Source organism: Orbicella franksi, chromosome 4 (genome assembly GCF_964199315.1).
Source record: "Orbicella franksi chromosome 4, jaOrbFran1.1, whole genome shotgun sequence".
NCBI lineage: Eukaryota > Metazoa > Cnidaria > Anthozoa > Scleractinia > Merulinidae > Orbicella > Orbicella franksi.
Genome location: NC_138148.1, coordinates 11,551,995 through 11,574,365, shown reverse-complemented (window position 1 = coordinate 11,574,365; position 22,371 = coordinate 11,551,995). Strand labels below are relative to the sequence as shown.

At 39.1% G+C, this 22,371-nt stretch overlaps 3 protein-coding genes across 3 annotated transcripts in view; 2 read left to right on the top strand and 1 right to left on the bottom strand.

The window, feature by feature from the left end:
• Positions 1-22,371, top strand: part of LOC145484669 (uncharacterized) — a 335,301-nt gene that overhangs the window by 77,005 nt on the left and 235,925 nt on the right. The window lies entirely within an intron of this gene.
• On the top strand, positions 582-11,721 carry LOC145484661 (uncharacterized). The gene is made up of 2 exons (XM_081463266.1): positions 582-991; positions 9,887-11,721. Exon 2 carries the CDS (start codon positions 9,908-9,910, stop codon positions 10,250-10,252), a length of 345 nt encoding a protein of 114 aa, XP_081319392.1. The 5' UTR covers positions 582-991; positions 9,887-9,907; the 3' UTR covers positions 10,253-11,721.
• On the bottom strand, positions 16,540-21,716 carry LOC145484656 (large ribosomal subunit protein uL11m-like). The gene is made up of 4 exons (XM_081463258.1): positions 21,453-21,716; positions 21,267-21,362; positions 18,606-18,699; positions 16,540-17,418 (listed from the first exon to the last, which is right to left on the bottom strand). Exons 1-4 carry the CDS (start codon positions 21,543-21,545, stop codon positions 17,246-17,248), a joined length of 456 nt encoding a protein of 151 aa, XP_081319384.1. The 5' UTR covers positions 21,546-21,716; the 3' UTR covers positions 16,540-17,245.

Sequence of the window (22,371 nt, the reverse complement as noted above, 5' to 3'; positions counted from 1 at the left end):
GACAAGCGTTAGCGTTTCTCTCTGCGAGACCGAGACATTTTGACTTTTAGATTGCGAGACCAAGACTTAAATTGTTTTGAGTGCGAGCGCGAGACGTTCAGACTCCTAAAATTCGAGCCCCAGATTTAGTTTTGAGCTAGAATGAGCTTGTACAGCGGCCTTTTAGCAGCTTCTTCGAACTGACTGGAACTAGAAATTCTATTATAACACACTACGTTATGGTATCCTAGAATAAGTAACTGTGGCACCAAAACGGACGTTGCGGTAGGTTTTGTAGCTTTTTGTGGAATTCAGACAACTTAAGAGAAGTTAGGATTAACTTTTTCTCGGAAATTTGAAAGTTGCTTCATTGAAATTCAATATCAAGCGACGGGAAGATGTAATTTATAAAAACAGATAAACGAATCAGGACTTCCAGACCCTTCGCCTGACGAAAAATCGATACTCCGACACAGCTTCGTATGAAAATCGAGACTGCGAGGCGCACATAACCGCTAAAAAACGAGACTGCGAGACCCATGAAACTCGACTAAAATTTTGCGAGACCCAGATTTTATGAATGACAATTCGCCACCCCTTTCTCTATGGTTCAGGCGGCCATATCTTGCAAATATTAGGGCTTTCGCCGGGCTTTAACACCCTGAGCAAAGGTAAACCAGACGAAATTGAAGCTCAGTGAAACAAAAGTCACAATATTTCTCGATTGGCGTCCTTAAACTACAAGTGTTTGGAGTTTTTTCGACTAAAAAGTTAAAGTTCGCTTCGCTTGAGTTGATCACCACAGAGAATGTGACGCTGGTTTGCTTGCTCACCAATCACCAGCAGTGCGTTGCTATGTGGTATCCAAGCACGTGATCAAGTCCTACAAAGAGCCTACAGACAAGCTTCGTTCGAACAGCTAATACACCTCGACTACTTTACTCTAGTTTATCTTTTTGTTGGTGTTTGGTGGCGAGGAGACTTCGCTTGGTGGCGGCAACAGAAGATAAAGGTAACCTCTTTATTTTTAACTAGATTGTATGCGCCTGGTGGGCAAAGCTTTCTTCCGCTATCCTTTGTGCTGAGATGCTACAACAATTTTCGCCGACGTTGAAAGGCTGCGAACATAATGTTTCTTCAACATTGCCAGGAGGGAAACTTTGAAGTTCTGTAACGCTGCTATACAACCAGATCTATCCGGTTAAGTTTTCCTTAACAAATAAAGAAGCCTCTTTTGTGCTGTTCTGTTGTAAGGCACGCGGAAAGCGGTAGAGCAATAAAACAGTGTAGGGTGAAACACGAGACTTAGGGTCCAGTGTTTCTCCCTACTTCTTGAGTGCTCTACCGCTTCTTAAGTGCTTTACAACAGAACAGAGCACAGCCGAGGTTTCTTTATTCGTTTTATGATAAAGAATCCATCAATTTCCTCAGACATTCGGCTAATATTTTCAACCAAACTTTATTTTAGGCACGAGGAAAAATGGCGGAAGCGCGCAACTGTCCTCTGACAAAGCACGCCAAAATAAGCCAATCACAATCCTTCTTAGAATAGCTCAAATAATTTGATTGGCTAACGAGACAACAGCTGTCAATCACAAACTGGACTTCAGCTAAACTTTCGGTTTCGAGTGGCGTTCGAGAGAAGGACGATCGCTTCAAAGTTCGCTTTTTAGTTTGATTTGAAAATAAGGATCTAAAACAAGTACCTAGTCCAGAGGAATCTGGCAGCATTGTGGCCTATGAAAACATGCACTTCTCCAATGGAAATTACGAGACAAAGTTAAGGGCTCAAAGCTTGTGAATGAAAATGCGAAATGCTGAGCTGTATTTGAAAGGAGCTACAGTTATTTTGTTAGCTTAGGGCTTGCAGCAGGATTGCCCGAACTAGCATCAAAGTGGAAAAGACAAAGTTGCTTTTACTGGTTTTACTCCGAGTACAGAAGAGGATATCACAGCAAGCTTTTAGGTGTCATTGCCATAGAAAACCGGGCAGAACCACAAAATCGAGTTCGTCCGTTCCTGTTCATCTTTTCACAGGAGTACACGAGAGAATATCACAGCAAGCAAACCGGAGAGAACCAGAGAAAACCGGACAAAACCAAAAGATAGAGGTCGTCCGTTCAAGTTTATCTTTTCACAGTATAAAAGCTATCCGAAAAGATTAACAACCATGACATTTGCCGAGGTAGGCGTTCGTTTTTCTTCGAGATATCATCATGATTTTGGCCCCTTCAGTCGTGTAAAATGGCCGAAATTTCGGACAAATTTAGGTGACCCTAAAAGATACTTCGTACAAATTCCGGAAACTCTTAATTTCGTTCGATAATACTTGTCCCTTTATTAGTTGACTGAGATATATTTGAAGTTTTTCGCTTTAATTAATCCATGACGCGTAAAATATCGCCGCCTAATCGTTAATGAGCGCAACCCAAATTTTAGCCATTTTCAGCAAGTCGTTCTTCAAAGGTGGGCAGTTCAGTTATTTTCACAGAAACACATTTTTCCGATAGTCTTTTACACTGTTATCAATATACAGTTTAGTTAAAATTGGTATCTTCAGGCAATTCGGAGTAATTGGTCTCGCAAACTCTAATAAAAATCACCAGTCACAAATATCTCCCGCCAAATGATTGGCGAAGAATATCACTTTATTCCGACTTTCTGTGGTTGTTGTCCATGGTTTACTGAAAGATTTACAAAAATGGTTAGTTAGACTGCAGGATAGAATATTGAAGCTGTGATATCGTTAATAACCTATGTAAACATATGAAACTCGACAAATCCTTATTTATCTATTTATTTATTTATTTATTTATTTAACATTTCCGATAATTAAAAAGTACATTTTGAAGAGCGCTACATACAAAATTGTTTTGGGAGGAAGGCTAAAGAAACCCTTGCAGGCTTTTACAAAGTAGTTTCCCTTTACGTTGTTTGCATTCTAAATAAAACCATATATTCATTCAGAAGGTATCAGTGAAATCAGCATTTTACAGATAAATTACAATGAAATGATTGGATCTCATATATGTAATAACATAAATAAATTTTAATTGCATTTTTATTAAACTATAACTAGAATTGATTGGATAAACTGTTTCAATCTCCTGTTGAATAGTTTTATACATGATGAATTTTTGATATTTAACGGTATTCTATTCCAGAATTCAATTATCTTGTTTGTTGTAGAGAATTTACCATAATCGGTTCGGCGAAAAATCTTATGTAGATGCTTCGACTCTTGTGTTATGCTCATGGACTCGTGCATTTTCTATACAAAAGTCATTAAAATAGAATGGGAGTACCTTATTATTAAGGCTGAAACTGAAGGAACCAATTGGAAAATCATTTATTTCAAAAATATTAAAAAGACCTGAACGTGTAAAAAGCGGGAGAGATGGCGCAGAGTATGTTGAGAAAGTTATAATTCTTAATATCTTCTTTGGTACTTTAAACAATTTATCTAACCTTGTGGATGGTTATTAGCCCAAACAATATTCCCGCAATGCAGGTACGAATAAATCAAACTGTTGTATAACATAACTAAAAGCGATTAATCAACATAAAAACGAATTCTACAAAGAAGTCTGGTAGTTGTTATGTTATTTTTTAGTGACGTATTCAATATGGTTCTTTCATATTAAGTGTTGATCTATTACAATTCCTAAGAGTTAATTTACTTTCTTCTACTCTCTGTAATCATGCCCGCTTAACTGAAGATGTAATTGCCTCTTTAACCGTTTTTTGTGGGATTTAATAATGATGAAATTTGATTTTTTTATATATATATTAAGAGTCAATTGATTTAGTGTTAGCCATTCTTGTACACCAGTTAGTTCAGTATTTTAATAGTTAAACTTGAATCAATAGTTAAAACTATTGATTCAACGGAATAATTCGAATGATTTTAGTGTAGTCGATCGGCTCTCAATAGTGACTTCCGGTAGAATTGGGCCGCTACTGCTCAGTTAATATTCGAAAGATGTAACATCCAAAACAGTCGATTTACCTCTCACAGAATGACTTCTTGATACTCCTAACCTTAGTTTGATGTCAACTAAATCCATCTTTCATGACTAAAAGTTGAGTTTGACCATAAAGAGGTCCGTTGTGCTTACGTTTTGACGTAGGCCAGGTTACATAGCATGTCGAAAGATAGTTGCTATGCACGTAACACTGAAAGCGGGTGTAATTCAATTAGTCTTTTCTATATAAGCTTTTCAAGTATTTTAGAAAATCTCGGAAGTACAGAAATAAGTCTGTAATTTGAGAAAAAAAAAAACATTTTGTTCGGATGCTTTATACACTGGTGTGACTAATGCTACTTTCAAATCATTTGGGATTTTGCCAGTAGCAAATGTTAGATTAAAACTGTGAGACAATGGGATGGATATTCATTGGGCTACATATTAAATAACTTTGCTACTAATTTATTCACACGTCATTTTATCAATTATAGTACCGGCCTCCTCACAGTTAGTATTATATAAAAACATAGAGTCGTTATAACTTCCTTACAAAAATTTGTAAAAATCGTCAGTCTCCCGACTGAATTTCTTAGCAAGGTTGGGCCCAACATTAACAAAGAAATTGAATTTATTTGCTATCAACTTAGGATCACTTACTTCGTCATTATTATCATTTAAAAAAAAGATCTCGGTAAGGCTTTACTAGATTTCTTTCTGCCAAGTAATTCATTGATTGTATTCCATGTTGATTTTGCGTCATTTTGAGCTTGACTCAGTGAATCTCTTACCATAATAGATTTTTTTTAGCTATTCTTATTAAATGATTCAACTTATTACGGTATCTTTTGTAGTCTCGTTCATTTTGTTGCGTTGGGTTCTTTAAGAATTACTCATACAGCGCTTCTTTCCTTTTCAAAGATTTCTTTAATCCCCTGGATATCCACTGGTTATTTGATCTCTAGATTTGTAGTTTGTAATTGGAAAAAATCTATCATATAGCTCAAAGAATTCTTCAAAGAATGCTGTATACGACTCTGTCGGGTCATTCTTTGATGGTACTGATTGCCAATTACAACTTTGAAGCTTACGAGAGAAAGATTCTAGATATTTAGTGGAAATTTTTCTAGTTGAGTGGTCATTTGATTCAGTCATGGTGCCTTATTGATCTACAATGTTACACTCTGTGATAGTAAAAATAGGAAGCTGATCGGATAAAATTCCATTCAGATGCTCTGTTCTTCTTAAAGTGTTTTTAAAGATGTTGTCAATTAATGTTGCCATAGATTTAGTTATAAGAGTGGGTTTCACGTTAATAAGTGGCGTGTAGCCCTAAGATGATGATTGATTACAGAAATGATTTGCAAAATTGCAGCAATCATATTTTGGTAGATTGATATTAAAGTCGCACATGATATAGCATGGTTTATCCTATTTCTCTAATTTAGTTAAAATGGTTTTAAGATCATTTTCAAATTCATTAAATCTGTTGTTTGGTGATCGGTATATCGTACCCGCTATAATATTTTTAGATTTTTCATTTATTATTTCAATAAATAAAGTCTCCATTTCACCAGTGTCATTCTCAGGAACAAGGTCATCCCGTAATTTAACTTTTAAATCATCCCTAGTAAAAATGAAAATTCCTCTTCCGACTTTATTTTGCCTAATCAGTTTGGTTGATTTATATCCAGGGATTTCAAAATTATCGTTACCATTACCAAGTTTCAGTTAGGGCTATTATTGAGAATTAATGATCAAACGAATTTAAATAATTTATTAGTGCATCAAACTTATTCCTCATGATTCTTATATTAAAATGTATTAAAGATAACTTACCACTGTTGAAATGGCTTGTTTGGATTAAATTGTTAAATTCTATTGAAGAATAGAAATTTCATCCAGAATTATGTTGAATATTTATGTCTCGAAAATCGAGCATTGTGGAGTCGTTGTGCAGGAAAAAAAAAAAATTAAAAAAAAAAAAAAAAAAAAAGACTTCTTGCCGGTATGGGTTGAACTCGGCCGGATTGTTTATGGTATTCCGTTCAAATAATTCACTTCTGGCTGTTACAATGTTGGCTTGAAAGCTGTTATCGTCAACAGAATGGAATGGCAAGGAAATGTCCACGCGTTGATAACATGTGAATTTGTTATCACGTCACTGACAAGAAGATCATAACTAGTATAATGACTAATTATAGTTATCACTAAAGCTGCCCTCGCAAGACGCTCGCTGTTCAAGTAGCAAAAGCAGTTTAAGCAACAACGGCAACATCGATTAAAAACTGCTTAATATTCAACCTAGGAATCTCGCAAGAAATTCAGATTCATTCAGTTTGTCTATAAGAAATATCCAAAACAGAATATGCAAGACAGCGTCAAAATTCGAAAAAGAAATTTTAAAAATCGGCCGTCTTATAGTTCACGTTCTCTCTAATACAGTGTATGCAGAATGTGGCTATTTCACGATGTTGTTTTGTGATCTTTTGTAAACAACGGCAAAGAAATGAACAAAGAATTATAACGCACGCTTACACAGCAATTGCACTCGTTGCCGTGGCCGTTAAAGTTTGCTTAATTAAACTCCCTAAAACCGAATAAACAGCCAAATAATGAACAGCCAAACAAGCACAAAACAAACGAAAGCCCGGCCGAACAAAAAGACGGCTGAGAGTGCAGAAAACGTCTCTGCTATGAAACGAAATCAAGACATATCAAATGAGTTCCTGCCATTTCGTATCAGGTATCGCGCGAGTAGCATCCTCGGCAGATCTGGATACCACTTCTAAAAATAACTTAAGAGGGATTACCTTAGTTAGAGGACTTATATGGGAGATTCACTCTCTTACTTTGATAATCTCTTGTTCTAGGTCAAATCGCTATATTTGGAACCTCTTGTAAGCGACCACCTCTCGTAAACGACCGCGACTACTTTTAGAGCTAATAGTTTAAAATTTTCTTTTGTTTTTAACCTCCCGTAAGTGACCACTTGATAGATCATAGCGCGTAAATTGGATAATAAGGTGTTGTTCCGTTCGACTTATTAGGTAGTTTATCAGAAGCAAACCATGGTACTCTGAATAAATACTTTGGCAAGCTTAAATATTTTTGTGGCTACTAAAAGGTATTAAATGGGTTTAGACGGGTATTGGAGCAAGGTTTAAGTCTCTGCAGATACCATATATTAATGAGGTAAAATTTTGACCCGATATGGTCTAAACTCTCGTAAGCGACCACCTCCCGTAGCTGACCACCTGGACTTGGCAATTTGCACGGTCGCTTACGGGAGGTTCGACTGTGTATCACTCATAATCTTCCAGTAACTTAGGCATCTTACCATGAATATGATCTAAGTTATCTAAACCAACACATTCTATTTAACTCATTCCATTCCAGACAGATTTCAAGGACAAAATTAACGCATGACATTCTTTACATAATACTCTCACGAAGCATTTACAGCAGAGAAGCTTACCATATCTTGTTTGAAAGGAAACAAAAAGTACTTTCTGGAAAGAAAGGTTGCCTCCATGGAAACTTGTATTTCTTTCACCAAAAATTTCACTCGGTGGAACTTTGGGAAAAAAAGGTTAAAACATTACAGAGAAACAAAAAAATATGTCAAACTACTCTGCTGTTCGAATTTGATTCTGAAACAAACCATTTGTCTTGATATACGAGCAAACGTATCTCGAAAGTAGAACAGAAGTTGAGAAAGTCATCTGGAATTTGCTGTCACTATTTTTTTCCGACACGCGTTACAGTCACCATGTAAATTAGAGTTCCGGGGGAGTACTCCCAGAGAAGTTGGGTGGGGATGTGCGGCCCACTTCCTAAAACCCTTACCCTATTTATAACAAAAATCTTCGATTTTTGCTACCCTATTTATGACCTGGCCAAAAATTTGATACCACATTTATGACCGTTGCGGCTGGCACAGTTACCCTGAACATAAGTTATGGAGGGCTTTTGTTGACGGTGTTATTGATAATGATGGACAAGTAGCTTCGTCTAAGAAACATACCCAATTCAAGACTAGAGTGCTAAGACCATACCCTATTTAAGACCAAAATGGCCAAATCAATACTGTACTTATGACCAAAACGACTGAAAATCCCTACCCTTTGGGGCCGCACATACCTATATAGCCCATATAAAGGAGTACTCCCCCCCCCCCCCGCCCGGGTTAGAGTCAAGCTTTTTGTCCTCGACGAAAACGCTGCAAAATATTTACATTTACATTTGGATTCCCACAAAGTCACCTAGCTGTAACATGAGCTTTAGGCGACGTAAGATTACTCAATACAAATAAGCCGGATCCGAATAAACGAGATGCCAAAGATAGAACTGGCGATCGGAAGGGTATTTAGTTGCAATTGAACTCGAGCGAAGCAACACTCGCCTCGAATTACTAGTATATATACTTCAGAATAACTTACAACAAGTTGTGTTGCTTTTCTCCCAAAATCCATCTTTGGGATCTTTGAAATCGTTTTCAATTTGTCCTAGATCGGACTCCACGCCATTTCGAAGCGAATTTACTTGATCGCGCTAAAATCGTGATGCAAGCCATATCCAACTGCAGCGAATACCGTCCAAATAACAGTACAAATATACAGCGATATTGTACAGTTATTTGTACAGTAGAAAACCTGTTTGTCCTATAGGTCGGCGCGCGCACGCAAAACTGTCACACTCTCCCCCTTTCATTGACAAATTTATTGACTACAGCAGTTGAACAATAAATATCTTATTACATCTTTTGGTGTGTAGTATCGCTTTTTATTACATAGACACGAGTGTTGTACTAGAGAATAAACCACTCGTAAAATTCATGCGAAACCACATCCGGGATTCGTGTGGCGTATTTACCATATTCTCACTAGTGAGAAAATCGACGATGTTTGTCTCTTAAATTGTTCTTAAATTCGTTAGTGTATGATCGAAATATTTTCAGGTCTCCCTCGAAAGTCTTCGGCAATCTCCGGCAATCTCCGCCAACTTCGGAAATCTTCGGTAATCTTCGGAAATTTCCGGAAAATGTTCAGCAACGTTCGTGTGACCTTCGGACAAGTTTTAAAGCATCTTCGGAAATCTTCGGAAAGAGGTCGGAAATCTTCGGAAAATAGTCAAATACGCCGTCATCAGTATGTCCATATAATAAAAAGAACATTACACGTTAACTCAAAGATATGAATTTTATGTTCTCGTGGCAAAAACAAAGATAAAAAGATATTGTTCTTGCCACTCGAACATAAAATTCATATCTTCTTGCCACCGTGTAATATCCTCTGCATATTTTTACTCGTTGTTTGTATACGGCACAACTCGTAAAAATATACAGCGATACTACACACCAAAACATCTAATAAGATATAATACTGCATGTTGGTTTTCTCTGACAATGGCCCTTAAAACTATTAATTTTATCCCTGTTTTATGCTATTTTCAGCCTATTGCCCAAGCTTTTTTCCTTTTTGGCCCAATTGTATCTCTCTTTTATGTCTATATTAAGGCTATTTTCAACCTACTTTATTTTCAACTTGTTTCATTCGCATACTTTAAAGCTAATTAAAACTAACTTTCAGAAGTGTTGACTAGCACTCTGGACTATTTTTTCGTTTTTTGCTTGTTTTTTTTCAAAATTATAGGTTTAAAATTACACGAAAAATTGCTCTAAAATATTTCAGAAAAATAGTTGAAAAAAAAATACAAAAAAAGTTAGGGAAAAAAACCATATAAAATAGGTATAAAATGGACATTAAATTGGCATTATTTTCGTAAGGGAACCTAAGAGACACATAACGCACATCTAAAGTCGTCGATGAGGCGATCCAGAAAATTTCTTGACAATAACCAGTACCCTGATAAGCACTGATGATGGTGACATGGAAATTGCACTGCCCCCTGTGTTTCACATTTTGCACTTTATGTTACAGAACCCACGGAGCATAGACAAAATGGTGGAACCACAACAAGTTGCGATAGTCGTGTGTGTGATCGCCGTCCTATGTACGGTCGTCAACGTCTTCGACATTCTTTCCTTTGCAAGCCCAGGTACCCTGATGGGATTTGCTTTGGGTGGATGCATTGGCGTGGCCGGTTTTGCCTTTGGACCGGAAGGTGGGATCGCTGGTATTGCCATAGGATTGTTGTTGGGAGGTTTTCTTGGCAGCGGGATGTACAAGTTAGGAGAAACGCTCAGTTACCAGGTGGGCAGAGCCAATGAGGAACGGATGATAGCAGCATTCCAACAGATGAACAGGATAACTGGACAATCAGAATCTACAGATGAAAACCAGTAATGGAAACATTTATGACGGTTTGCAAATGAATCTGAAGCACCTCGAGTAGTTTAGGCATAACATACTTTCTGATTGATTTCTTCTTTTATCCAGCTAATCACTCTGCTAGATTGCATGGACTATTTAATTACTGATTGTAGTACTAAAGTTCGAAATGTTACATACACCTTGGGAAATCGTTGAAAACCACTTTGGATGCGTTGTGTAGTTCCAGTAAATACCCATACCTCCCCCACGGAAGGGATGTTGTCCAAAACTCCCCAGCCCTCTGGAAATTCCAATAAAGCTTCATTCATTTCTTTAAATGTTTTGGTCTTAGAGACTCCTCCCCCCCCCCCCCCCCCTTCACACACACCTCCCTGGAAATTCCAAATCCTTCTATGGGGGGGATGGATATTTCTGGAATTGCACATTATCACTGTTTACTAAACTACACATCAAAGCACTATGTAATGACACTCATTTCTATTTGCAGCATATAAAGGTTACATGTCAGAATTATGACATATTGTGTATTTCTAATCTGAGGATCAAGAATAATTTTCCTTCTCAAGGGTATTTAGATGTGCTGGTGATAATGTTCTACTAGTAAATTAAGCGAGCAAAGCAAGCAACAAACTTCGTTTATTGGGGGTATCACCTAACGGAAAAGCTGATAAACCAGGAGCCTCTTAATTAATGGTATGTTTCAGACAACAGAAGGATTCCCAAAAGAAAGTGTCGAGTGTCTAGTAATAATAGTTATTACAGCAAAATTTACAACTACTAGCTTATATTTCAATCAACAGAATAGTCAAGGAGGCACTACTGAGTAATCGTTTACCTTGTAGAGTTTACAGTTGTATATTTTAAAAGGCCTCACGTTAGTTATATGGTACAAGGAAGGTGTAACAACTAGAACATAGGTCTTGGTATTCCTGATTGATACTACAATATTCTAGCAAATATGATACATATGTTACAAGTTAACGCCAGTTTTAATTTCATGCACTGGTTCTGTTATTAATCATGAGTTTCGTCATAATATTGTCAAAGTAGCCGTGGATCCACAGGGCGATAGTATTTTAGTTTTGAGGATGTAATCTATTATCCCAACAGTAAAACATCTTTATGTTGATATATTCTCATGCAGTGTGTTATTGTTATTGGGATGTAAATGCCAAAAGGGAGGGGTTATCAAGGTGTTACACAGTCCAAACAACTACTTTCATATAAGCTTGTCTTCATTTCATATTTTTCACTTTTTCACCCTGAGGGTGTTTGTGCAGGCTACTGGGATATGTTTTCTTGTCCCTAACACATGCCTTAGCGTGCAAGCTTAATTGATTTCGCATTAGAAGGAGTTACGGTTAAAGAATTGTACATTCAGAATAGCTAACACTATTAGCCTTACTATAGGGACTGTTTTAGTAAACATGCAGTTCTAAGGATTTTGCCATTAACAAAAGGTATAACAACAAAAGAGTAACTTAAGGGCCCATTAACCGATTTATGCGCGCGCTCGCGCGCGTTGCTAAGGAGGTGAAATTTCACTTCCGGTTACTTACGTCAGCCTGAGCGCGGAAAACAAAAACAACTCAATAACTTCCAAATTCGCTTACATTTCAGATGTTTTTCTTTGTGTTTCACAAAATGCAAAGTAAAAAAAGATACAAGCAAAGACAAAATAAGAGAAAGACAGAAAAACAAGAGCAATAGAAAGAGAAGAACTAACTCCGTGTGGCTTTCTTTGATCTTACCGAAGTGCGCTGGTAGTGTAAATTGCGCACACGCTGACAGGGTGACTTCCAATATATATCGGGCGCACTTCCGGTTTCTTTAAATGCTAAAGGAAACGCGGTTTTTCATTAAATCCAGCCTTTCTTGACGGATTTCGATTAAAGGTAAAGTTGGAAACATAGCTATGCATTCCTTTCTCGAAATCATGCTTTTTGAGAAAATTACGAATCTTTTAATATTTTGAAATTCTCTCAAAATCTGGCCTTTTAGAAATGAAACAAAATTTATGCATAGCGTAATGAGGATTTGAATTAAAATATTACATCAATGAAAAAAATCCCGATGAAGTAATTTGCCTGGGAGCCTTTGCGTTTTTTCAGTATTAGTCACATGACCATGGGCGTGGCCTGATGACGTCATCACTAGTGTTGCTGAAGTAACTAGAAATGATGAGGTTATATGAGAATAAATTTTCCTTAGCAACAGCTCTAAAAGATCGGTTAATGGCCCTTAAACTGTTAACAAGTTATTCAAGCAATCCATAATCAATGGTTGCAACAAGGAACCGTCCCAGATATCATCAAAATACTGAAAATATCAAAAGAATAAATTCCCATTGACAAGGGGGACGACGCAATCATATATGGTAACCGGTATATGTCTGGACTTCTCAAAAGCATTTTGATACTGTAAATCACAGAATTTTACTCAAAAAGTTAGAAGCATACAGTGTTAGAGGTCTTCCTTTGAAATGGTTCAGTAGCTACCTGAAAAAACAGGCAACATGAAGACGCGAAGATAAAACAGGCACAGAATCGCTTATGGAAACTTTGACCTGTGGATTATTTCCCAGGGGAGTACAGTGGGACCACGTGTGCTTTTTATTTATTTACCTGAAAGTTCCGATAAGTTAAGCTTCAAAATGTTTGCTTAGGGTACTAATGTTTTCGCTTCGTCGAACAACCTTGAAACAATTAATGTCACTGTTTTATAACATTCATGACGAGACGCAGCGGGGTCTATCTGGAAGTACCTAAAAGGAATGCGAGGTAGCTGGACTCGCATTCCTTACATATTTCTATTTCAGGCTGTCAGGGAATCAATGCGTGCAAAGCAATAGGTGTCAAAATCCGCCGCCGCAGCTGTCAAAAATAATTTTTGTCACCGGAAACAAAGTGATAGATCCGGATCATTTAAATAGCCTGCGTAGCTTGGCGCTACAAAGCCGCCAAACAAACCGAGCGGCGAAGCCTCCCGTGAGGTGTGTGTGTGTGTGTGGGGGGGGGGGGGGGCACTGCCATATATGGGCTATATAGGTATGTGCCGCTGTGAAGGGTATGGTGTTCAAGCAGTTTACTTTAGGATAGGGTATATAAATCAGAGCGTTTGGGTCTAGAATAGGGGATCATTTTTCACAAAACTGACTGGTTGGTTGAAAATTTTATCTAGAGTAAGGAAACCAAGAATTGCCACTCAAAAATGTAAAAAAAAAAATCAAATCGGCAAGTTTAAATTTACGCAAATCAGCCTCAACAGTGTCGATAGATGGGGGGATTTGGGGAGTTTACTCTAGTATAGGGTAGCAAAATTCAGCTGAACTAGCTCTGGTATAGGCTAAGGGTTCCAGGGCCCCAGCGGCACATCCCCACCCAGAAATTCCCAAAGTACACCCTTGCCGCTCGTTTTCGCGGCTTCGCCGCTTCGTGCACGCGCGCTAAAATTTCTTATACCGCCAAGCTACGAAGGCTACGGACCATGGGAACACCGAGAAATCGTTTCTTTATTTGGATCCATGAACGGGGATTAAAGAAAGCTGCAATGTGATCCAATGATGCCTACCGTGAATCTTCGAATTAGCGCCCGGGGCGCTTATTTCAAATTCAGGATAAGACGGGGGGCGCTTATTCGAGGGGGGGTGGCGCTTATTTAATTTTTCCCAAATAGGAGCAAGAGTTTTCTAGGATCAGGTGCAAATGACTGGAACACTTAAGAGATGCTCTCTTTACCAATATTAAGACCGCAAAAGCTGAGAAGCAACAGCCTGTGGCGTGTAATGGAACTTCCAGGATATAGTGGGGTCTTAGCACATTTTGGTCACAGATGGATCGAAATTTGTGTCTGTTGTCAGTGTGTTACAAAAGTTACCAGACTTATCTGTCCCCTCAAAATTGACATATCACTTTCTACATCGTTGTGGTCACTGTCATCATTAACACCAAGCTAAAATGAAGGACCAGGGTGTGGCCCAAGTTAACATTACTAACGTGTTTAACTCTATCCATCATATGTTGATTTAGACGGAACTTTTGGCAAAGGTTTTAAAAAATCTGTACATAGGGTTCAGAACCACCCTAAATTTTTGAAAATTTAAGGTGGCTCTGAGCGCTATGTACAGAAACTTTTTAACATTTGCCAAAAGTTGCGTCTTATCATGCTTATTAGAATGTGATAATATAAAACAATTTCACCGTACCGTTTTTGAATTATAAGCCCCTAAAGCTGTAATTAAGGGTGTTTTTAGCAGGTCATACTGTTGCTGTAGTAACCTATTGTGTCAGGAAAATGATAACGTGTTCATCAATAATTGGGCACTTTTTTTTCTTTGATATCACGATTGCAGCATCAAATAATAAAGAATGGTTATAACGACCGAACAAAATCTAAAGCGACCTTCACACGGCAAACCAAAGTTGGCAAACTCAAGTTGGTGTGTGTGAACGGCAAAAATACAGTCGCCAAACACGTTGGCAAACTGTTGGCGACAAATAGAACTTGCCTCTATTCTCGCCAACTTTTTCACCAACTTTTTCGTGTTGGTAAACTCGTTTTTGACGTGTAAACGATTGGCAAACATATGTTAACTGTCAACCAATCAAAACACGCGCTCTATTCACGTGATTTATTTGCGTGACACTTCGCAAAATGGCGGTGAACATGTGGCCTTTTTTAAATTTATCGAAGAGGTTCACAATTGTCCATTTGTGTGGTACGTTTCATCTGTAGTCTACAAAGATACTAAAAACAAACAAAAGAAAATGGAGGAGATAGCGGACAAACTGGATTTCGTCCAAACCTTCCTATTTCTCCACCGCTTTCTATTTCATCTCTTCTCTTCTTCCGTCTCACTGTTCTACGTGAGTGCCACTGCACTAAGTCGGCCATGTTACAAATTACCGTGTGTTGTGATTTGACGCGAGTTTGACGAGTGAAGGTACGAGTTTGCCAACTTTTTGAAGTTTGCCAACACGAGTTTGCCAACTTAAGTTTGCCGTGTGAGGGCTGCTTAAGCGCTGGAAACTGTTTTGAACCCGGGGGGGGAGTACTTTGGGAATTTCTCGGTGGGGATGTGCCGCTGGGACCCTGGAACCCTTAGCCTATACCAGAGCTAGTTCAGCTGAATTTTGCTACCCTATACTAGAGTAAACTCCCCAAATCCCCCCATCTATCGACACTATTGTGGCTGATTTGCGTAAATTTAAACTTGCCGATTTGATTTTTTTATATTTTTGAGTGGCTATTCCTGATTTCCTTAGTCTAGATAAAATCTTCAACCAACTAGTCAGTTTTGGGAATATTGATCCCCTATTCTGGACCCAAACGCTCTGATTTATATACCCTATCCTAGAGTAAGCTGCTTGAAAACCATACCCTTCACAGCGGCACATACCTATATAGCCCATATATGGCAGTGCCTCCCCCGGGTTTGAACCACCTCATTGCCGCTGGCTCCCACTGGCTAATTATCAACCGTGAGTTACCTCAAGCTCGCAGACTAACGATACCATCTCAAAAGTTATATTAACACCCCGCGATTTACACTTTATTGCAAACATAACGAGTAAGCAGTCCTTTGGAAAGACAAAGAGTCGAAGCAAAACTCTACCCCAAAATTTACTGCGTGAATTTTCAACACCAACTATTCACAATTTTCCACCCAAAACGTTAACCTCGGGTGCTTTCCATTATTCCAGACCGACCGGTCGGGGACCAGTGGGAATACCCGAGAAAAATGGAACGACATTTTCCGATCAAACCGGGTCAACCAAGAAGAATGGCTCTTACCATTTGTTATTCCTTTTCTGAATTCCCTACATAAGTGAAGAGAAGCAGCGCAACGAACCGGTTTGTCAAAATGGAACGGCAAATTTCGGTCCGAGCGCTCGGACTGGTCAAGATGGACCACCTCCAGAGGTGGTCACAAATATTCCAGTCGGAAGGAACCGAAACTGACCTTTCCATTTGACTTCCCACCGAAATTTCCAGAATCTTTGGCATTATGGAAGCACCCCTCGCTTCAACAGTGGTTTGCATGCAAGGCAATAGAAACTACTTCAGTTGTTGTGTACTAAGTCCGTAACAGTTACTGTTTTCCCTCGCACTATTTGGTTTTGTAAATTGTTTCTTTTTAACGTAGCTTCATTACTGTGGCATATCTTGAAACCTCGGGACGGTACTTTTCATGTCTGTCACTGATTACAATAGTACATCTCAGTTCCTCCCAATCATAACCTCTTTGGTGTTTTTTTTTTTTTTTTTCTAACTTAATAAACTACAGAGACTACACTGTATTTGAAAGCAATTTAATTTACACATTTTACAGAAAAAGATTCATAAGAAAAACAAGATCTTAGTCATTGAACATAAGACATCTTATCACGTCTTAGACTGCGAGCAGTCTCTCTTTTCCTCGAAAATCCCACTTGACACTGACAGTCACTCTCGCACGCTTACTTGATTTGCGTTCTTCCCCGCGGATTTTCGAGGAAAAGAGAGACTGGTCACAGTCTAATCACGTCCAAGTACACCGAACTGAACATTCTGTCCCCGTCTTTCGCGAAAAAAAATTGTCAGAAAAATCTGCTCTCATGTCAGTCAAGATATTGCTCCTGAGATGCTAAGTTCGCCATTCCCATCGCCTGCTTTTTTTTCAATATTTGAAAAGAAAAAAGAAAGCCGTCAGTAATTAAACTATATTCGAGGACAAATTCTGCTCCCCAGTCCATCTATTCCATATTCCTTCACATCTTCCTTGAAGCAAGTCTCTCTTTCTTGCCCAGGTTTGGGACCAACCAGAAACAGTTAACCTCTTTTGGCATGCCATAGTATCTTTCCTAAAATGTTGCATGTTAACAGAAATAAACGATCTCGCCTTTATAATATCTTTCCTATAACATTGCGTGACCGAAAGATACGATTTCGTGATAATCCAAAAGAAAAGATGGCGTGACAATCTAAACAACATCTTTGAAGGAACCTAACGCAATTGGCATTGTGTCACGTATCTTCATCTCTGCCAGGAACAACCCCAATGCCCATACTTCTTGTTGAGCCGATGATTATCTTGCACAAGCTTTCCATTGGTACATTCTTCATCGACGAGTCTTGCTTCTTGATTTTGGCAATTTCATAAATCTGCTTCAGGGTCACTGTACCAGCAACTTCTCTGCCTAAGAGTAGAGAGTAGAGGGAAGAAAAAAGTTTGAATGTCACTCCTCAAAAGATTTTGAGTGATATTTTTCTGTCACATGTTCAAGATTTGAACCAACCCAGAAAAAAAATACATCAGGCAGGGGTTTCATTGAGGGCCGGGTACCGGGCAAATTGACCGACTGCAAGGAATATTTTGCCTGGCTGGTTTGACCATCTAAAGAAGTTCAGTTGAAAGAGTATTGCCGCCTGTGAAATCCAGTTGACCTCCTGCTGAAAACCTTAATGAAATCCCTGATTTGGCAAATCCCAGTTCCCATTTTACCCCATTTGACCCCTCTTGGGTTGTTAGAGAGCAAGGGAGTGGAAGATGATTTTAAGTTTTCACTAAATCCAGTGTCATAATAAGCTACAGTGGAACCCCGCCTTACGGCCACCCCATTAATATGGTCACCTCGTTATTACCGCCACCTTATTCTGGCCAAACAAAAGCTTAGTCAGTTATTTTCTTATTTAAAGAACCCCTTTAATACAGCCACCCCGTTTATACAACCAGATTTTTGTGGCTCATTGGTGACTGGATTAACAGGGTTCCACTGTAATGCCACAAGCAATGCAGGGAGAAGAAGGTGGCAAATATATGGGCAAGCATGAGGAGAACACCTCCCCACCCCACTGTATGAACGGCTCCAATTAAATTGAATACTGAGAAGAAGCCCTAGATGGACTGGCATCTTCTCCCGGTTTGGGATGGGGCAGGGTGGGGGGGGGGGGGGGGGGGTTAGAACTCCCATATAAAAAGGGGATGGTGCTCATTGTACCTTTAAGGGGTTAAAAAAGTGGTTTTGGTACCTATAAGGGTCTTCAGCCTTGAAAAGCTCTTGTGGTACCTTTCTGGGTACTGAGCCAAAAAAAGTCATTGTCACTAAAAATGTTGCTTTTAGAATTGGTACCACTTAGGAGAGATTTCAAGCCATGCCTACAAAACAGCATCAAAATTTCCAACAAGCACCCCTGTCATTTTTCTGTGGGAGTCCCCTCCCCCAGATCTTCTCCACAGATGAGCAGAAATAATTGCTTTCTTTTCATGCTGTGCTCTGGTAGTATGGGACATCTTGACCAAGTACTGTAAATGCAGACTGGACTTTAACCTGATGCATGATAGGCTAATGAAATAACGAAAGCTGAGGTAAGGACAACTGGTTACCTGGTTTAGATGCTCCTTTCTCAATCCCTGCTGCTGCTTTGAGGAAATAGGACACTGGAGGAGTATTTGTCTCAAATGTATAAGTCCTGTCAGCCTGAAATATGAAAGAAAATGTGACCTCCTACCAGAATATTTTTCTCTCAAAACCAGGTAGGTAGTAAGAGGTAGATTGCTTTAGACTCAAAGGGATAGGGATGAAAACAGCCCAGCCTCTTCTCATCCATACCGCCCCATGACCTTCAGGCTTACAGATAATTCTAGGCAAAGATCACACCCTAAGAGAAAAGACTGGCTGCTTGCAGTCTAAAGGAAATGTTGAGAGGGCCCCAAGCTCCCTACCCACCCATTATCTGGGAAATTATAAACTCTTGGTAACAGATGTTCCCAAAATCCAGGAAATAGCATCTCATAGCCAGAAACCCAGATAACTTTTATGGCAAAGCTTTGAAAATGAATCGGCGAGAAATGCCGACAGGTGGGGAGGCAGGGCACTGATAGTGATAGTGTCACGCAATGCAAAAGTTTGAAAATTAAAATTTTCTCCATGTACAAATAAACCATGAACCCAGTCGAGCGAAAAACCGTGTAAAACATGAAGTTCTTAGAGTGTCTTATATCTGATGAAACTGAGACCTCAGGCCCCATTTGTTTGAAGGCTGGATACCACTATCCACCAGATAAATCGCCTATCCACTAGACAAGTGTTAACAAACAATGTTGTCCAATTGATAGTGATTTATGATTCCAGTGGTTAGCGTTATCCACCTTTCAGACAACTCGAGCCCGATATTTTTTATATTTTTTTCTTTTGGCAATAGGTTAGGTGCTGTTTTCAGTGAAGTTTAATTAGGTTATCTCATTACCGCTGCTTCTGAAAAAAAAAAAAACTGAAAAATTGACAGAAATCTGAGCATTTTAAATTTTTCACCACCCTGACTCCCTGTAACCACTGCCTGTACTCTCCACTGATCAGTTCTCATGGCTTTACCACTCTTGCATGTGAGCCAATGGTGAGCTTGCTCAAAGGTTACAGCATTACAAAGAACACATAACTTAAAATTTCCCAGCAGGTTGTCATGCCTACTTTATAAACATGTAGTCCTTCCCCAAGTATCAATGCCTCTAGTGCAGGGGTGAATTTAGGAGTGAGGGAGTGGATTGGGTAACCAGCCAACCCCTTTTGGAGAAGCAAAGACTTCCCAAAAATGAAAAAGATTGTGAGTATTGTGGCAGAAAGAAAGGCAGACACTCTGGACAGGTACCTCATCAGGGTTGGACATTAGCACTCGCCTCCTCGCCCAGGCAAGGGTCTAAAGTATTGGGTGAGCACAAATCATTAATCACTCGCCCGTTTGGTGAGCACAATTTCGTTACTAAGAAATTATTGAAACTGCAAAATAAACACCATTTTTTACATTCCATTTTGCCAAGAAAATCCCTTAACATTAACTTCCCATTTCTATTTTACAAAGTTTTATATTCCAAACTGTCTAATACATTGGTGCTGAAAGGCAACACTGGGCTTTGTAGATTGACAAATATGGCCTCCTCCTAATGACATTTACATAATGCATGTACTTGAACAAAATGATACTGCTGGTCAAAATCGAGCCGTCGGTGATCAGGTTAACATAGCACCTCCACCTGAGAAGAACAGACTTGTTTACTCGCAAACTGCAGGGATCTCACAAAGATTCAGCAATAAAAAAACTATTTGAAATATGAAGAAAGTGCCTCCATTGTGTTTTCTTGGGGTTCAAGGTCTTTGAATAGAAGATTTCATCAAAGTAACAATTCTCAGTCTGCCACGTGCTCGATGATGTTGCGAGCAAATTGTTTTCCAGTTCTTTCCCAATACTCTGATCAATGCATGTTCTCCTGGTAAGTTCAAAACTGGAGTAAATTGATTGTGGCAAAAATGTGGAAATATATTTCCGGAGTTTCTAGAGTTGTCGACGAGAAAAAGAATGAAAAAGTCCCAAAAGCTGCCTTTGATACGAGGGAATGTGGGCGAGAGAAGAGTGGTCCGGGTGAGTGCATTTTGAGGGTCACTCGCCCGAATGGCGAGTGTTCTCAAAATTAAGTGTCCAACCCTGCTCATTGTAATTACAAATAATTTTTTCTAGCTAAAATAGTTGTGACATTGCTAGTATTTCTGGTGCAGCAGCTTTCAATTAGGTTCCAATTCTCAAACTGAAACACTTTGGGAGCACAGCCCAACCTCAATGGGAAATCGAGGATCAGAGAAATCGTGGATCAGCCCCTGCCAATCAATGAGTTTTATCCAGCTACAGATGGACATTACAGTTTAGGTTTGGAGGGCAGAATAACTGTTGTTACTGTTAGAAACACTATCCTGAGATACTACTCTCAAATACTAACATGAGGTTCGAGAAATTATACAGCTTTGGTGAATATATAACAGACAGGGTTTAAAATTTCTACAACAAAACAGACTACTTGTTAAATTTTACCAAAGAAAGAGAGAACAAAAAAAACGAACTGGATTGTGAACCGACCAAAACTAAGCTTGACTTTTTAATTGCGCCTTAATCTTTCGTACAAATACAAGTTCGAGAAATCGCGAAAAAGCTTAACTATAGGGGCATTTATTTTGTAATTTAGCAGCTATAACGCTACCTGATATCACACAAAAATTACCTTGTAATGGATGATCGTGGGGATCGGAACTCCAGTTATGATGTGTTTAGTTCGTTCGTTGAACTCTTTGCAAAATTGAGCTATGTTCACTCCGCGCTATAAAAAGGCAATCAAAACAGAAAAGTAACTCTTCTAAAGCTCTTGCAAATAAAACGAGCTCGAGACGAAAGCAAATCCAATTTCTACCTGACCAAGAGAAGGGCCTAGCGGAGGAGAAGGAGTTGCTTTTCCAGCTGCAATGTACGTTCGCAGAATACCACTCATCTGCTTGGCCGCCATCTTGAATATGCACGAGTAACAGTCCCAGGTTACCTTGCGCGATCTGCAAGGACGAAGAGGGGTTTCCTCCACCGACCCAAAATGCACTAATACGGGGTTTTCCCGTCACACGTGTATAAGAATACTCAGGCAATTTCATCCGAAAGTATCAGGCTTTTTCTTGTTATCAAACTACCACCGCAGCATCAAAATTTAAATAGGAAAGGAAAAACGACACGAGTTCTCTTGTCGTCTCAATTGTTTAAGTTTTTTCCCCTGTCACTGTGCTAAGTAACCGGGGTATGTAATCAAAGAACAACTTGAAGGGGTGAACTTATTTTCTGATCTAACCCTTTATGGGAAAAGAGCTAGAATTTCTCCCAAGTGCTTTCAGTGTCAGGGGTAGTCCCAATTCCTTGAAAAGATTGAGCAAACGATCGATCGAAAAATCCCAACAATGGGGGAGTCTGTTGAGAAACTCATCAGAAAGAACGATGTTCTGGGACAAATTGGAAAACTGGTAATCGAACGAGCAAAGGGACAAAAAGGAGAAGCCGCGTTGATGTTAACTATGCCAAAAGTTTACAAAGGCGATTTTCAAGATGCGGAAGTGCTGTTTGGAAACGAAAACGAAACTGAAGTGACGCTGCGAAACGACAAACGTCTTGGAAAAGAAATCGTTCTTCTTCAGTTTAATCCTAATTTCAAGTCAGAGGACGTCCTTTGCCGTCATCCTTCATGCAAGAACAAGAACTTGAAAGCAGCGAAACGTGGCTAGGGAAAACGGGATCTGTACCTTTGCTGTGATCATCGAGAGGAGCTGAAAAGTCACATTTGTCCAGCGTTC

Excerpts from the sequence above, each read along its gene's own strand:
- LOC145484656 (XM_081463258.1), bottom strand. The coding sequence starts at position 21,545 with ATGGCGGCCAAGCAGATGAGTGGTATTCTGCGAACGTACATTGCAGCT. Across the intron at positions 18,700-21,266 it reads CCACGATCATCCATTACAAG|GCTGACAGGACTTATACATT; the intron begins GTAATTTTTGTG and ends TTCATATTTCAG. Across the intron at positions 17,419-18,605 it reads GAAAGGAGCATCTAAACCAG|GCAGAGAAGTTGCTGGTACA; the intron begins GTAACCAGTTGT and ends CTCTACTCTTAG.
- LOC145484661 (XM_081463266.1), top strand. The coding sequence starts at position 9,908 with ATGGTGGAACCACAACAAGTTGCGATAGTCGTGTGTGTGATCGCCGTC.